This window comes from Prunus dulcis, chromosome 6 (genome assembly GCF_902201215.1).
Source record: "Prunus dulcis chromosome 6, ALMONDv2, whole genome shotgun sequence".
NCBI lineage: Eukaryota > Viridiplantae > Streptophyta > Magnoliopsida > Rosales > Rosaceae > Prunus > Prunus dulcis.
The window spans coordinates 16,369,316-16,385,814 of record NC_047655.1 but is presented as its reverse complement, the minus strand read 5'-3'; the positions used below and the strand labels follow the sequence as shown (position 1 = coordinate 16,385,814).

The 16,499-nt window shown below is 35.6% G+C and overlaps 1 protein-coding gene across 3 annotated transcripts; it reads right to left on the bottom strand.

The window, feature by feature from the left end:
- Nucleotides 1-110: 110 nt before the first annotated feature.
- Nucleotides 111-13,916, bottom strand: LOC117631579 (RNA cytidine acetyltransferase 1). Of its 3 annotated transcripts, XM_034364812.1 has the most exons (26): nt 13,379-13,916; nt 13,163-13,254; nt 12,907-13,078; nt 12,675-12,797; nt 11,929-12,102; nt 11,503-11,613; nt 11,271-11,404; nt 11,033-11,126; nt 10,050-10,148; nt 9,004-9,140; nt 8,714-8,802; nt 7,241-7,364; nt 7,053-7,140; nt 6,874-6,973; nt 6,743-6,795; nt 5,222-5,398; nt 5,091-5,128; nt 4,379-4,472; nt 3,271-3,450; nt 3,075-3,165; nt 2,905-2,974; nt 2,687-2,834; nt 1,683-1,811; nt 1,207-1,332; nt 609-674; nt 111-507 (listed from the first exon to the last, which is right to left on the bottom strand). In XM_034364812.1, the coding sequence occupies exons 1-26, from the start codon at nt 13,481-13,483 to the stop codon at nt 241-243; spliced, it is 3,081 nt and encodes a 1,026-aa protein (XP_034220703.1). In that variant the 5' UTR covers nt 13,484-13,916; the 3' UTR covers nt 111-240. The 3 variants fall into 3 exon arrangements, with proteins under 3 accessions (XP_034220703.1, XP_034220704.1, XP_034220705.1); XM_034364813.1 differs by lacking the exon at nt 3,271-3,450 and having other exon boundaries at nt 13,379-13,889; XM_034364814.1 differs by lacking the exons at nt 12,675-12,797; nt 12,907-13,078; nt 13,379-13,916 and having other exon boundaries at nt 13,163-13,238.
- Between the last annotated feature and the right edge of the window lie 2,583 nt (nt 13,917-16,499).

Here is a 16,499-nt window from a genome sequence, read left to right as displayed (position 1 = left end):
ATAAATTTTTAATTGTGCTGTTGCTCTTGTAATTTTGTAGTTAGATGATGTCTTGATTAAACAGTTTTAGACTTGTGTGAATGGAAGTGATAATTATACACTAGTCAGCAAATAACAAAATCCATGTCATTTACTGTCAAAATTTGTGATCTGCATATGCTGTGACTGGTAATTTATAACATCGTACTAAAAGTAAAAAAAAGTTACAATGTTATGTAGAGTCTTGAAAAAGAGTAAAGACTATTGTGAATATTTCTTCTTTTTGTTGGACTTGGAGTTGGAGCCATGCTCATGTTTACGCCACTTTTCCCCGCTATTATGACTCGATTTCCGTTTTCCTTTCTCCTCCATTTTATTTCTACTTGATTTCACACTAACAACACCGCCAGCTGGTAACTTTACACCACCATTCTGTAATGCATTCTCAAGTTCTGCATCTCTGTCCCCAATCGCATACTGTTGAAGCAACTCAGGATTTAACCCATCTGTGTTGGATCTCATCCCATCCTGTACGTAAGTAGTCAAGTCAGCTCGACTCTTGGACATCAGCACAAGGAAGTGAGAAAGAGAGCTTAGGTAACAGGGAAGGTAAAAGGAACGAAGCATACCTCAACTTTCCTTGCAGCCTCATTGAGATCATCGTCGACAGAGATTTTGTGAGGTTCCAAGACAGTCTGAACCCAAAATTTCCACATGACCGAATTTGATGTTAGAACATAAGCAAAAGATTGAAAAAGGATAAGTGTATACTTGAGCTCAAGCCTGACTAAATCCTAGTTATGTGGTATATAAAATAAATTTTATTACCTTAAAATATTTTTATAGATAACTTCCCATGCAAACAGCTTTCTAGATTCAAATGCTATAGTGCAGAATCAATGTGATACATCTATAATTTTTTTTTTCAAGGGACAGCTTGAGATTTTGGAACTTTCAAACTCTGGACTATATGATTAAAAAAATGTCTGGAGGAGAAGATAGTAGGCAAATAAATCCGATAATGTAAACTTAATGATTGCATATCGAACAAAATAGCTAAGGTGCAAACAGTGCAGATGGCATGATGGTTGTATGTGCCTGCGTGAATATCAGAGTTAAGCCTACTAGAACCATAACGTATAATACGCCATGAAATAGGAGATAGAAACTATCAACATAACCCGTATTTTCCATACATAAAAAAGTAAACTGCTTTGCTCAACTTACTTCTTTTGGTCTAGGCAAGGTTGACTCAATCTCCTCAGATGCAATAGCGTACAGATATTTGTAAAACTTCTTCATAACTTTTATAAACAGAGACAATATTTGTGACCGATCCAATTTCATCAGCCCCTGTAAAACGTGAATGTAAGTAAAAATGAGACCTGATAGTCTTTTACATACTAAAACTAGGAACATTTGAGCATCAAACTTGGAGACACAAGAAACAAGCTGTGAAACAGCATAGTAAATGCACATACAAAAGACAACTGATTAAAATACATGTTGGAAGCCAATGTGAAGAAGAAAGAAGATTCATGGAATATATATTTTGATTACTACGGCAGTAAACCCTTCACCATCAGCCACCTCTTTTGTTGTTCTTTAGGGGGTGGTGGGTACAAATCATCATATTTAAATGGCACATATTTGAGTTTGCATGCACGGTCACAACCACAAGATGAAAAAGTAAAGAAACAAACCTCAATATAGGAGATATCTTGATTTTGTAAGCCAATGCAGAGCAATATGGAAGCCTGGGCATATGACAATGTTACTGGAAGTTTCTCTTGGAAATACAGATGTGAAAGGGTTGAAACAAGATCCAAAATCTGTAAAACAAAAAGTATGTTAGACATCTGTATAAACAAACAATTAATTACAGTACAAGAGGTTTCAGTGTTCCAGTTAAATGTGAGTCCCAATGGTGAAATGTACTGCATTGGAATATTATTATAATTTCCAAATGGACCACAGGGATTATATTCTAACTTCAGAAAGCAATCCTTGGGTGATTTGAAGAAAGTAGGGCCTATTTGTCAGGGATGAAAATACAATAAATCCTCAGATCCCTCCCTCCCTACTATCTATGTCTCTGCTTCCTAGATAGAGGAGGACCATCTTGACACATTCAAAGGAGACTGCTTTTTCCCAAAAAAAAAAAAAAAAAAAAAAAAAAAAAAAAAAAAAAAAAAAAACAAGAAAGAAGCAAAAACTGGGACTTTTCATTGCTTCAGGTGGAAGAAATCTTAAATTCCCATTTTCAGTTGGGTGTTCTATTTTATGGCGTCCCTCTATTTGTTCAGTTGCCCCAAAAAAGGTTTGTTGATGAAACTGAAATTTTGTCCTTCATAACTATTTTATTTCCAAAAACTATTTTCACAATTTTTTATAATTTTAAAACTACAGAAGAGGGCAGCCATGGCAGCGCCTCCCTAAGAGTTGCAAAATAGAGAGGTCCACCTCCCTCAGAGGAGCACCGCACACCCAGAAGAAGGTTCACCATTGGTAGGATGGGTTGGGTTTGGGAGGGGGAGTTTGGTTGGGGCAGAAGGGAAAATAAGGTGTCTAAATAGCCTCACCCTTATTGATTTTGTCGTTTAAACAATTATTTTATCATCTTATATGGCACACAAGAATTAAAGATCCTCATAAACAGTACATAGCACCACGACAGTGGCCATCAACCATTGTTCAGAGAGCTTACCATATGAAAGTCAGCAAGATTGCTGGTGTAAGCTCCAAGTCTCTTCATATCATAAGGTGACAATATATTTGTGATTGACCTTAAGAACCCATCAACGGTAGGCAACTTGGGTTCTTGCTCTGTGAAATTGATCTTAGGATCTATGATGCTGAAAGATTACGAGTAGTATGAGCATTTGAAAAAAAAAACATTTATCAGAAGGAAACATGTGATATTACCTCATAGCGAGCCTATAATCCATTGAATGAAAACTATAACCCAGTAGTCTCAAAAACCTTCGCCTGAAATCTAGGGTAGCCAACAAATTATCAAGCTGTGAGGTGAAGGGATACAAAACCTGCATAAAAGTCCAAGTAGAGAAATAGGTTCTGAGAAAAAATGGGCCCACCTTGGTAGAACGGACGAAAATTGTTAACTTCAAGTTCATCATTCTTCAAAGATTTCAGGACCATACATGTATGCTCACCAGTTACAGCACTCTAATCCATAGAAAAGAAAAATATCAAATTACTGTTTAATCAATCATTCATCAACAAAGTACAATATTCAAAACATTCAATCTGGGAGAAAAAATCCATCTTAACTGGAATATGTCCAATATAGAATGGAACAAATTTATGTTTCCACCAAAAGCGGAAAAGGTCTAAGGTAAGCCCAAAGGAGACACCAATATAATGGAGCTTCTCTGGTCGCCTTTCACGAAGATGAACGAGCAAATGAGGAAGATCTGTTCTAGGTTTTATACTTTCTTCCAGCAATGAAACCTACAAGTAAAATATGACAGATGTATGATTCCACTAAAAAATATCAAAGGTAAGTACAGGTAACAGGTTTATTGAACCAAATAAACAAACCATTACGTAATAAACTCTCACAGCCATGGAGTGATTAATGTCATTTTGCTCAAATTTTACATGAAAAGCAATGATTCACAAAAGTTTGTTCAGAATTTTATATTCGAACAACAAAATTTTCATACCACACAAAACCAAGTTTGACCAAATCAAATATTTTGACAGAACAAGAATTGCATTCAGCACCAAACAGTGACTCAAAAAACTGTCCAATATTAGTTTTCTGTAATTCAATAAAAGAGTGTGTTTGTGTGTTGGAGGGTGTGTGGAGGTTGAAAGTTCAAACTTAAAGGGGAAGAAGATAAATTGATGATGAATGAAAGGAACCAAACCCAATAATGAGCACAGCAACTTCAGAGAGTTCTGATTTGCTTGCAAAAATAACAGATTCATATATTTATAAAGGGCTAAAAAAAAAAGGTCAAATTTAAATTAATAAAATATGGCATGTTTATAAATATATTATTAATTATTACGGTGTAAAAACTTAGCTGTATGAATAACTTCTGAATGGCACACCCTAGCCCACCCACATTGATTATCAGTTAGCAAATTATTGGAGTTCATTTTTGTTTACACAATTATGGACATTATTGTTATATTATTATGGCACACATAGCACACAGCACAAGAGTGCAATGAACATATGACATAGCAATGAGGTACAACCAAGGTGGGAAGTCTGTCTTCTACTCTCCTTAAAAGGAGGTCATCTTCCCAATGGCACTTCAACATTCCAATTTTTAATTATAGAACAGTCTCCACATAACATTTTCCAGCCCGTTGATTAAAAAGAAAAAATAACAAAAGAAAACTAAGCTTAGTGATTATAATAAACCTTCTCGGCAGCTTCTGTGACTCTGACAGGCACCGTCTCAACAACATCTTCAACATCCACTTCAGAAATAGGAGCAAACTGTCCTTCGTAGTACCTGAGGCGAAATAACCTTAGTAGTTTCACTCAAATTATCTCATAGAGACTTTTATCTCAATAATAAGTACTTATGAGTTCCACTGCTACAACAGCAGTAGAATATCTCCCGCATATCACACCAGAAGTTCTGTGTATCTGTGTCCCCAACAAGAGCAGCAGAATATCTCCCACACATCACATTAGACGTACCAGAGGTATCACTAGAATATTTCCCACATTTCTAGTTTCTTGTACTATTCATAGATGCACATATGGAAACACTAGAAGGACTTGTGTTCCAAATTCAACTAAAAGCATGAAATTCACATCCCCCATTGCAACTTGCATGTGCATAAGTATTATCAAACTATAGGGTTTTGTAATTGAACTACTTCCCTCTAAATATTCTATCAATTAAAAGTATATTTGATTAAGAGAAGGCAGCATGCAATACATTTGTTCAAAAGTATTTGAAGCCTGACTGAGGCCTATAAGCTTCAATCTTTTCTGTCAACATGTGTGGAATTAGGGGCTAAAGAAATAAATCAAATTTTCTAAACATCTTAGGCATCCAAATACACATCCAGATCCAGCATGTGATCTACAACAATGTTACAGTGGGTGAACACGAGCATACCTTGTCAATAGTTCCACTGCTTGTGAACCATATCCAATCTGCGATAAACAATAAACAAAGAAGAATAAATTATCATTTCAACAAAACCCTGGATAGCATAATCAATTTGGAAACCACGAAAACGAGACTACCTTCATGGCACTTGGATGTGTAGCGATTCGTACAATCCGAGCACCTGACAGACTGGGAAACACAGTGTCCTGAAATTGCTCACAGAATTTCCATGGTATCTGATCACCAAAGGGCTGACGACCATTGCTTAAACTTTTCTTTGCAGAATTACGAGAAATCTGTCCCTCAAGGCAGACCTAAGAACAAAAGGATGGCACATAAATTTAGAGCATCAAAGAATTGAGTTCTCTTACTATAGGGACAGCTAAAAACCCTTTCGGTGGGAGTCTACACCTTGATATAAGGGAAAACAGCTAAATATTGACACACTAATTGAAACAGTGCAATAGAAAGAAAAGAGAGAGAGAGATGAGTAGGGAGAAGTAGGAGAATAGGATTTCATTATTTTCTAATTCAGGTTTGTCAAAGGAGTTGCACCATGTCTAGCTTATAGAGCTCCTTGACTCACAAGTCAAATCAAATTCCTAAGAAAAACCCTAATAAACTCAATTCCCATCATTACCATTAATCACATCAAATACCTCAAGAAAATCCCTAAAATTATGATTTCCATCACTAATATCAACAAAACTTAAAACATTACCTACGACTGAATCTGCATCATTAGATACAAAAAGAATTTGAAAATCATAATTGCTGTCTATGATATTAAGATAATTAGACTTTTAAAGTTCAGATGTACAATATGACAATAAAAACAGGCATCTTGGACAGAGTTTCAACTACCCAGCTTTCGGAAAGAGCCATCCTCAACTGAGAGATGGATCTCAGTCTCATGGTAATAAGAAAACGATTAAGCTATGTTGGCAAATTTGGAATACTAGGAATTCCGTTAGCTTTGGCATGATAGGCCTCATCCTAGTCATATTTGGCAACTCGTTTTTTCCATGGAGCCATGGCTGAAGTTTGGGGACTAGGTGGATAGGTTGCAATTCACAATCCATGAAATATTTATGGGCAAAAAGGTTTCCAAACCTAACAGAACCACGGAAATTTTTTGATTTCTTCTTTCCTTTTTTTTCTTTTCCTGGAAACGAGACAAATTTATTGCTAAAGAACAATAAAACTACAGAGAACAGAAGTGGTCAAGAAGATAAATCCACAAAAGTTAAAAAGAAAAAGAAAACAGGGGTTCAGCAGAACCAAAACGACTCCCAAAAGCAGAATTAACAAATAGCAGCTTGCCAATCTAGCCGGATATTTCAGAAAGACGAACTGCTAACTTTGGATACAGAAGCTTATAGTGCAGACCAAAACCGTATTCTGTAAATATGGAAAAAATTCCCATTTTGAACACAAGGTTGAGGCACCAATGGGACACAATACCAAAAAGCATTCATTTCGGACGAACCCCAGAAGAAAACACTTGTATAGAAGGTACGAGTTTAAAGTATCGTGTCCTTTATTCTCATTTCATAATAGGGTAAACTTGAAGGAAAAAAAAACCGTTGAAATGTTCAGCACATAATAAAAGCACCAACAAAATATTAGTTCACCACTAAAGGAAAACAGATGCAAACCTGAATGACGCACAAAATATCAGGAAGCTGATTTTTTGACTCATCAACAGGACCTGCACACATAAAGTAAAATCAAGTCCAGCCAATAATAGCAAAGGAAGGAAAACCAGTTCAAAAGGAAGCAAACATACCAAGTAGCACGAACAAGTGGTGAGCTGGAGCATCAGCCATTAGTTGCAAATCATTTGGAGAATTTTTGTAATGAGAGGCAACATACAGTGCCATCATTCGCTGGAAGTGTTGGGTATGTAAGAATCATTCATATCAAAACTGAAAATTAATGGTCAACAGAATTTGAATATGTAGTTACCTGTAAGAACAACTCGCTATCTTTATGATATGAAAAAAGTGTATCACGGTTCACATAGTACAGATCACACTCATTGGGTGCAGGTAACCTGGTCATCAAGAGAGAGAGGTCAATAATGAAGATAATAGATATAATGTAGATGGTTTCATCTTCCTCAGTTCTAAAGTTCTAAGCATAGTTGTTTTTACCCGTTAAGTTTAGGGATGTAATTCGTAATATCCAAGCAAAGTAAACCATGAAGCCAGGATTCAATTGGATCACCGGAAGCATATCTGATAGATTCTTTCAATTCAATCTTTTTGAAAAGTCGACCTACAATCAATCACATTTATCAGTTCAGAATGTTATGTCCAAATATTACAACAGATAAAATATTAGATTACATTACTTGCTTGCAAGAGTCAACAATTCCATTATTTCAGAAACAAGAATGTTACCAATTGTGTAGACTTAAAAAATTGAGTGAGTTGAGTATGTCAGTCTAATGTTACATAGGAGGCAGCTTATGACCACACGATGTCCAGACATACATGCTTATTCGGATGCCAACGTTTCAAAGAATATAGAAAAACAGGCCTCCGCCAATCTAAAGAACTTTAGCAAATTTAACACAAAAAGAAATAAGCAAGCAGGCGTTTATAGAAAGTATATTAGAGTGCCACAAAAAGGCTCCTAAAGCTTAGAACATACAAAAAAAGTGAAGAATGTAAAGGAAATCATCCAAGAAAGACAAATTTTGTTTGTACGTGGTCAGTTTTATTTAGAAAAAGAAAAAAAAAAAAAAAAACCCTGACAAAAAGAACAAAACCAGATGTTATGTCCAAAGGAGACCAGAACAGCATCACACCCCATATAATTGAAGCAGAGGGTTGTCTTGAAACTCCATAAAAGAACTTTAAAAAAAAAAAAATTCAAATTAATAAAGGGAAAGTTAAATTCATAACATTAACATAAAAGGTATAAAAGAAGCTCACAACCTTTAAGCTTCGTTATATAAAAATTCTGACTACAAATTGTAGACAAATCCAGCAGCACTCTATTATTACGTCTTGAGAAATGGTAACAAATTTTTATTACCATAAATAACATGAAAGTTATCTAGTTTCTCATAATCTAGACTCAACAAGTGTAACCAACTTGGGGTGTTGTACATACCCTTGATTTGACTGAATCAGGTTTGTTGTATGTTATTCCTAACTAAATTTTACTTTTGCCCTGTCACCTAAAGTAGAACTCTGACAATTAAGTGCTAAGGAAAAGCAATCAATGTAGACGAGCAGATGAATATGGTCATTTTACTTACGAGTTGAATTAACCACAAAAAGATGTCAATGATTTTAAAACACTTTGTGCTTCACCAAGCAATACTTGTGATGTTTATATTTTCCCTTGCTTTGATATGCATACAACCAACTTGTGCTTCACCAAGAAATGCAATTGTGAGGGGAAAACAGTAACCTTAGTTTATTGCCCCACAAATTCTAATTTGTTAACCCGTCACAGTTGAAGAGGTAATATTGTGCAAGTTATAAACTGAGGGATGACATTGGAAGTTAAAGATAAGGTCAAAATATGATGGGGGAAGGGGGATTTTGATCCAACCCACTTTAGATATAAGCCAAAAGGAGGAAAAAAAACCGGTTAGTGAAGGATAAGCATACCAGATATAGGGCCTTTAGCAGACATCTGGCTTTGCTCTTCCAATTGCTGTAGAAGTTTTAGGGACAAAGACCGACCAGTACCTTCATAGCTTTCAGAATCAAAGAAATGTGCTTCAGTATTTAAATTGCAGTCAGATATTTTTGGCAAAAATTTTTCGTAAATTGGAAGACAACATCAAGAATGAGTAAAGGAAAAGTGGAAACAATATGGGGAAATTGAAAGTCTTTCATGAAATCATTGAAACATAAACTACATGATATGATGGAAGAAGACCATGGACAAATCTTACCCATTAACAGTAGATGAAAGGAAGACCAGATAAGGACCAAGCAAAGACTTCACCACTGGTAGTGGAATAGCTGCTGCTTCATCAACAACCAACAGTTCAACTTGGGAAAGCTTTTCATGCTCTTGTGGTCGTATATACTGCAACGAGAAGTAACAAAAAACATCTAGCCCATAAGCAAACAGTAGATAGAATCTTTTCTTCGAGCCACAAGAGGTATAATGGTTGACTAATCCATCAAGAACATGCTTTTGAAAGCAAGCTTTAGAACCATTTAAATTTGTTCAATATACTCACACCAATAACCAAAATGAAGCACACATAAATGAAACACATTTTATGGGCAAAAGGTGCACACATTTATGCCTATTAGTGATGAGGCCTATCCTATGAAGGAATGTTCCCTACTACTACCTCAGCAATCATGTTTTCAAGGCACATGACCAATTCAGCCAAAGCAACTTCCTTTCCTTTTTCCTCACCTTGCCACACCTGCCTTACAAAGTATAATGAATAATTCCTTACTCTTTCCATCAAGTTCAACTGCCTGAGCAAACTCCTTGCTATGCAGTACTGGAATTATCTAAGCCGTGTTGCATGAAAACCCTAGGATTGCTGGAAGAAAAGAGAACTAATAATAGAAGGTGACTGGCTTCGGGATGAACTAGGATAATGCTGTGAAAATATATAGAATAGACAAACTAGAATCTTTGACAGTATGGAATTATCCAAAAAGAAATGGAAGACAGTAGCATTTTCTCAGTAATCTTCATTCACATTGGTACTAATTATAAGTTAAATATACACTTCCAACTAGACCATCTATAACTTATGCATAGGAAACAGATTATATCCTGATATTTTATTATTCATTCATTTTAAGCAAATACTTTTATTACAATGGTGGGCACAGATAAAAAGTTAACCCATATCGTGTATCCACTGAATACAATCTTCTGCATGTGCCAATAGTTATACGAATTATTCTCACCCACACAATATGCACACACAGATATTACAATAAAACCGAACTTTCCATATCATTCTACCTGAATTGTTTGTCTGTGCTGCTTGAATATATTGATCTGTAGAGTTGCTTTTTTCAACAAAGGGTCACTGCTTTTCTGTACATCATAATCTATATGTTCCTGCAAACATAGGTTACAGTAGTAAGCTCAAATAACTAGTGTACAGTTCAAAATACACGATTGAGAAATGAAGAATAAGAATAGGAATGATCTTATAAGAAATGGATGAAAGCTAAAATGTAGTTCACAAAAAAAAAAAAAAAATTTAAAATAAAACTTTCAAACACCATCATGCTTGGTAACTAGACATTTTCCAGTGTAGAACCTATTAAGTTTAGCATTGAAAGACTAAACTTTATGCAACGTTTAAATCTTAACTACACTAATGGAGGTGAAGAATCAACAAATTATTATCAATCTACTGAATCAACAAATTATTATCAATCTACTCTTTAGAAAATTCATTCTTTGTTAGAGCATTGGACTGATCACATGTTTGAGCTAGTGTACCTATAAAAGTGTAGATTTCTAGGTAATGATTGATAGGAAAACTAATACTTGTCATATAATCCAAAAAAAGAAGACTATCCTTGTTTATCTCCACATTGGTGTATTCTATGCAAAGGTAAATCAGAGAGTATTGACCATATATTTTTGTATCGGCCTCTCTAACTGAGGGGCCGGGTATGGCAATACCATCCCCATCCCTTCTCCCCATCCCTGCCCCCATCCCACCCCCATCCCGGGTAAGAATTTTCGGGGAATCCCGTCCCCATCGGGAGGCTATTTGCCAAATCCACCCCGTCGAGGGGCTATCTGCCAAAAAGGGGCTTACTCTTTGGCAATGTATGGCATATCGTTGGATTGCATGGAAAGAAATAACAGAATCGTCAAGGATGCGGTCAAGGAATTGCTTTATTTATTTATTTATGAGAATAAGATTTCCGGCAGACTACAATAGAATAAATCACAACCAGTCACACGGGAATACCTCACATACATACCTTATATTCCAGTGCATCAAAACCCTTGCAAACAAATTCGAACAGAGTTTTTAAGTTCTCGGGGCTGGGTGCAGTTACAAAGATATTTGAATACCTGTGAAGATATATTTGTCTCGTCAAAATCTAACAACAATCAGCCACATTTACATAAAATAAATTAAAATAGTACGTGCATGTAAGTGTACACCTACACATACACACAAACAAACAATTCAAATAAATTGTGAAGGCATACTACCCTGCAGCAATAGCTCCAGCAATTGCCAAACCAAGTGCAGCTGATTTCCCACGGCCACGAGCAGCTAGCAAGGCAACAGTACTTCGAAGTGTCTTGTCCAAGATTGTATCCAGAAATGTAGCAACAGCATTTCCCTGCTCAAACATTTACCAACTTAACCTATGAGTCATATTAGTAGTAAACCATGTGATACAGAACTTAGAACTAATACAAATCAGAAAAAAATGTCTACCTGGTCCAATGTACAACATTTCTTTATTAAAGGGCCAACAGGAAATGCATCACTCAGTTGTTCTTTTAGATCCTTCAATTCCCTTTGTGACTCTGATATCCCTTCAGAGTCCTTCAATCATGATCAGGAGACAAAACAGAACAGTTCAACAAAGCTTCATTGACCATACACATATACGGAAACTATCCTAATAAAATGTATCACTAAATTCTAGTATTTGTTTAATAGGACACTGATAAATAGTATCACTAAATTCTACAAACTATCCGAATAAAATGATGAATAACACCGTTTAGCATACACATATATACGGAAAGACCTAGCCTTTTATTCTTTTCCAGTTTTGCATAAGATATCACAAAAATAAATATGCTCAGATTTAGCAGTAATCCTTCCTACCTAAAAGTTTAGAGGCCAAAAGGTTACCTCTTTAACTGGAACCGGAGCAATTGACCTCATATGAGATGAAATGGGTAAAATATTCAGCTCATCATCCATGACTACACACGCTTTGCATGATGCAATTGATAATAAGAAACGTTCGTTAAAACGTCCAGTGGCCTTAGAATGGGATTCAGTTCGAAACCTGTCATGAACATCCTGAAATCAAAAAGCCTTGATAAGACTTCATAGAGATACTTTTTGCAAATGAGAGAACTGGGAAGAACAATTGTAACATAGTGTTGTAAGTAAATTATGACACTATTGCAAGCAAAAATTTATGTTGAAGATTTTATCAAAATGAATGATAAACCTAGAAATCAGACCTGTATGTCAACCAAGCTATAAAGATTAAATAGAACATGTGGTTTGACTATATTCATTTTTAAGTATAATGTAGTTAAATTTGAAACTAACTCAACAAGTAAAATACAATTTCAGGTAAAGTAAAATCGTGAGAAAACCCTAGAATATGAAAAAGTGAGAACTAATCAACTTCGGCCCACATTGAAACTGATCTGCCCAGATGAATTGCTTAAAGACGGTCACGCATTTCAATTTACCAATTGTCTTCTCGTAGCCACATTATTGCAGAAAACAAATAAATAAATGAAAACTTTGAAGTGTGTAGTTTTCAAGATTAAACTGTATGTTTATTAGCATAACCATTCTGGCCAAAAAACTAAGCATAACCATGGTGTGTGTAAGAGAAAGAGAGATTAAATTCATACCATGACCATGGTGTATAGGTTGGTGAGTGAGGATAGAGAACGAAGCAACAATATGATTAGTCCACCACCCTCCACGGTCTCTATTGTTCTTGCTAGTAGATTTGGAGTCAAGGCCTCAAAATCCTTGATGCAGAGTAAGAGCAAACTTAGTCTTGAAAAAGCAGGGGACAACTTTTTTATATGAGTGGTCAGCTAGACTAGAATATTTGGTGAGAGATAATTTGCAAGTTACCTGAAGTATACACATTCCAAAGGTATTACCAAGAACTCTTTCTGAATCCTTGTATAAGCAATAAGTTAATCCCCCACTTTCAACAAAAAGTGAGAAAGGATCAACCTTCTCAGGATCAAGCAGCCCTCTCTGCATCAGCTTTTTGACCTGCTTAGCACGTTTTTTCTTGTGACTGCATTAAATAGTTTAACGAATTAAAGTGCAGGCACTTTTTAAACGAAATTCCTTCCAACGAAAATGAAAAATGAAACAGAACCTGCTGAGCTCAAGCTTGTCCTTGTAGCACCACAATACAGTAGGCCTTGATTTCTTTACTTCATTGCTTAGCATATAATGAAGATTCACAATCTAAAACCAATATAAAACTACATCAGAGCCATAGCTTTATTCTCTTCGAAACCATTCTCAGCACCCAAACAAATTATAACGAAAGCACAGAGAGTAATCGAGTAGAAAAAGGAGAAGGGTGTACCTGGTCGCGGGACTTGTCGCCCACGATGACGAACATGGAGCGGTGCCTGTTTTTGACGCCATTGCTTATTAGGGTTCTGATGCGTTCGTCAACCTTCTTCCTCATCCTCTATCTTCTCTGCAATTCGTTTTCTCTGTGTGTATTTGGCTGGGCAGCTCTACAGTTGTTGTAGGGTATGAACGAGGGGAGAGAGACGAACCTACAGCAAGAAGAATGGCGGTCAATGACCGGAGCTCGAAGAACGACGACGGTGAAGTTGCTGTTCCCGGTGGCTGCAACTCCTGTGGTTTCAGATCGAGTTTCCGGCGGCTGGAGAGGCTAACGGCGTCGGGTCTAAGGTGGGTCAGGTAGAGGAGAGTGTGGTGAACAATTTCCCTGAAGGGTGTGTGGCCAAAATATGAACGGACGGCGCCGGAACGTCACCGGAAAAACAAGGGGCTGTGCTGCCCTGTTTTTCGCGAGAGGGAATGAGAGCGAGATAGACGCGCGGCTTAGGGTTTTGGGGTTTTGGGGTTTTATTGATATGTATATCTTATACGTAAGGGGGTGTATTTTAAAACATTTTGTTTGAGTGGCACATTTCATGGAACTTTATAAGTACTCTAGATTTCACCTGGACTTCATGAAACCTTTTTTTTTTTTTTTTTTTTTCGAGAACCTCGACGGAGCTAGGGAGGATTTCATGAAACTTTTATAAGCTTGGACATTCATATTTTTATATAGGCTTTTGTTATAGATTTTGGTGAATTTGCACAATATCTAGCAGGCCTTACACTCGATGTAAACTAGGAGAAATAAACTAGAGGTTAATATATTTATCATTTAAAACCCAAATTTTCCTTTGTTCTGGAGAGATGGCGAAATAAAAAATTTCAACAATGTGTTTTTTTAACTTCAATGTATGGGAATTGGCAACTAATCCTCTGTTTTACTTCTATGCTGAGTTAATCATTTCAAATTCCATATATATTGCTGCAAGCAGCTTTGTTTTCGACAATTACATATCCAGCCATAGATTTTTAATGGTCACTCTACAAAGTATTTCTATGATATGCTTTGCCCATGTAAAGTTTTCAACTTTTCTTTCTATATCTCAGTAAATCAACATGAAACATAATAAAAACAAAAATTATTATGCTACCAAAGATACCCATATTTTCACGAAAAGCAAAATTATAAGAAATTTTAAGCAACTGGCATTCACAGAAGTATAGTGACAAATTTATACAAAGTTTGAAAGCAAAACTTAAAGGAAAATATGCAACAATCATTAATAATCCTTGATTCTCATTGTTGTCATTGTGCCGACATCTCTCCACGTATTCAAAGTTATACCAACTCTCCATTCATTAGCATTTGCTCGTTGTTCTTGAGTTTGAAAAACTAGTTCAGCATCCCCTTCATTTACAATGAGTTTTTTCCAATAGCAGTTGCATTTCCAATGAAAATTTGCAAATCCTCATAGTGTTCACAAGTTTTTGTTCGAATATGCCTGTGGGTTGGGTGGGACTATTAATTAAATAATAATATTGATAATGAGTTCTTAGGTTACTACATAACACATATTTAAAGAAATGTTAAGAACTTATCTTAAAGTAGTCTTCCCAAACTTCTTCAAGAGTAGTGAATTTCTTTAGGGTCCCCTACGAAATTTTTTTCAACGATTCAAATCATCTATTTTTTAAGACTACATTCATAGATCATCTTTGCAAAAAATTAGACAAATCAGACACCTTTTCGATATCCAATTGTGTTTTACAAAATCAATGAACATGGTGCTTCAAGAAAGTACTAAAATTTCAATAACTCAATTGAGTGGTCAGATAATGTAAAAATTCAAGTGATTTTTTTTGTACAGTTGATCTTTGAATGAGCATCTATAAAATAGACAGTTTGGATAAGTGAAATACAATACGGAGTGGGCCCTACAAGGGTGTCCCTCAAATAAACTAATTTGAGGGATCCCTCAATGGAAGGTCTCTCTCAATGTAAGCTTTTAAACACGAGACATAACAACATAATATTCTTCATAACTTAGTACAATGAACATAGTAATCATACCTTAGCAATGTGAAAAAAAAAAAAAAATTATATCAAAACATGTGTACATATTGATTGTGTGAAGGTACATATAATAATCTCATTTCCACGAGGTGCTATCAAGTTGTTTGCAATTGATTGGAGTTGCTTATGCATATTCCCAAATGAGTGTTGATGACGAGAGTTTCAATAGGATTGGTAGTCACCTTACGAAAACTAGTTAGTGTAGGAAGCATAAACCCTAACCCCAAGCTAAAACAAGAAAAACACAATCAAGTTATCATCAATGAATAGTAATAAAAAATCATGGAAGAAGGGTGAAAAAAAAAACAAGAAAAATTGATTGAGAGAGAGCGTACCTTAATAGATGGAGGGTTGTTCGTCTTCTGCAGAGAGAAAAAAAAAATGTTGTTTGAAATCTTTGTGTGTGTGTGTGTGTGGGGGGTGGGGGGGGGGGGGGGGGGGGGGGGGTGGTGGGTGGTGGGTGGGGGTTGGGAAGAGAGAGAGGAAGAGGTTGGACTTATGTTGGCCTTTGTAATTTATACCTCCCACCTGAAAATTCAACAAATTCAACACTCAATTAAATCATTTCCAATGAAACAAGTATGGATTGAATACACCCAAATTTTTATAGACTTTTTAAAAGTTAGTAAAAATCCAAATTGAATACATCTGGATTTTTAAAGTCTTTAAAAAGCTTATAAAATCCTAATTGAATACACCCCTTGGTAAATTTTGAGTTTGATTTGTTGAAAACGTTCATTGATAATGTACATAACATCTATGAAAGTTTTATTAGTAATCACATGATGGTGTATTCAATTGCGATTTTAATAGATTGTAATCACATGATTTTACTTATGATTCACTTATGACTTTTTTGTATTTTTCAAATAATCAAAAGATTTGCTATAGGATTCCATATGAAATAAAAATCATGTATTAATTATACCACATAGATAAATAACCAAATGAGAAAAGTAATAACAATAACTTCGTGTAGCAACTAAATATGGCTTAAGGAAAACAAAAGTTACTCAAGACATAATAAACATTTGTTGAAGCTCCATGTCTTCATATG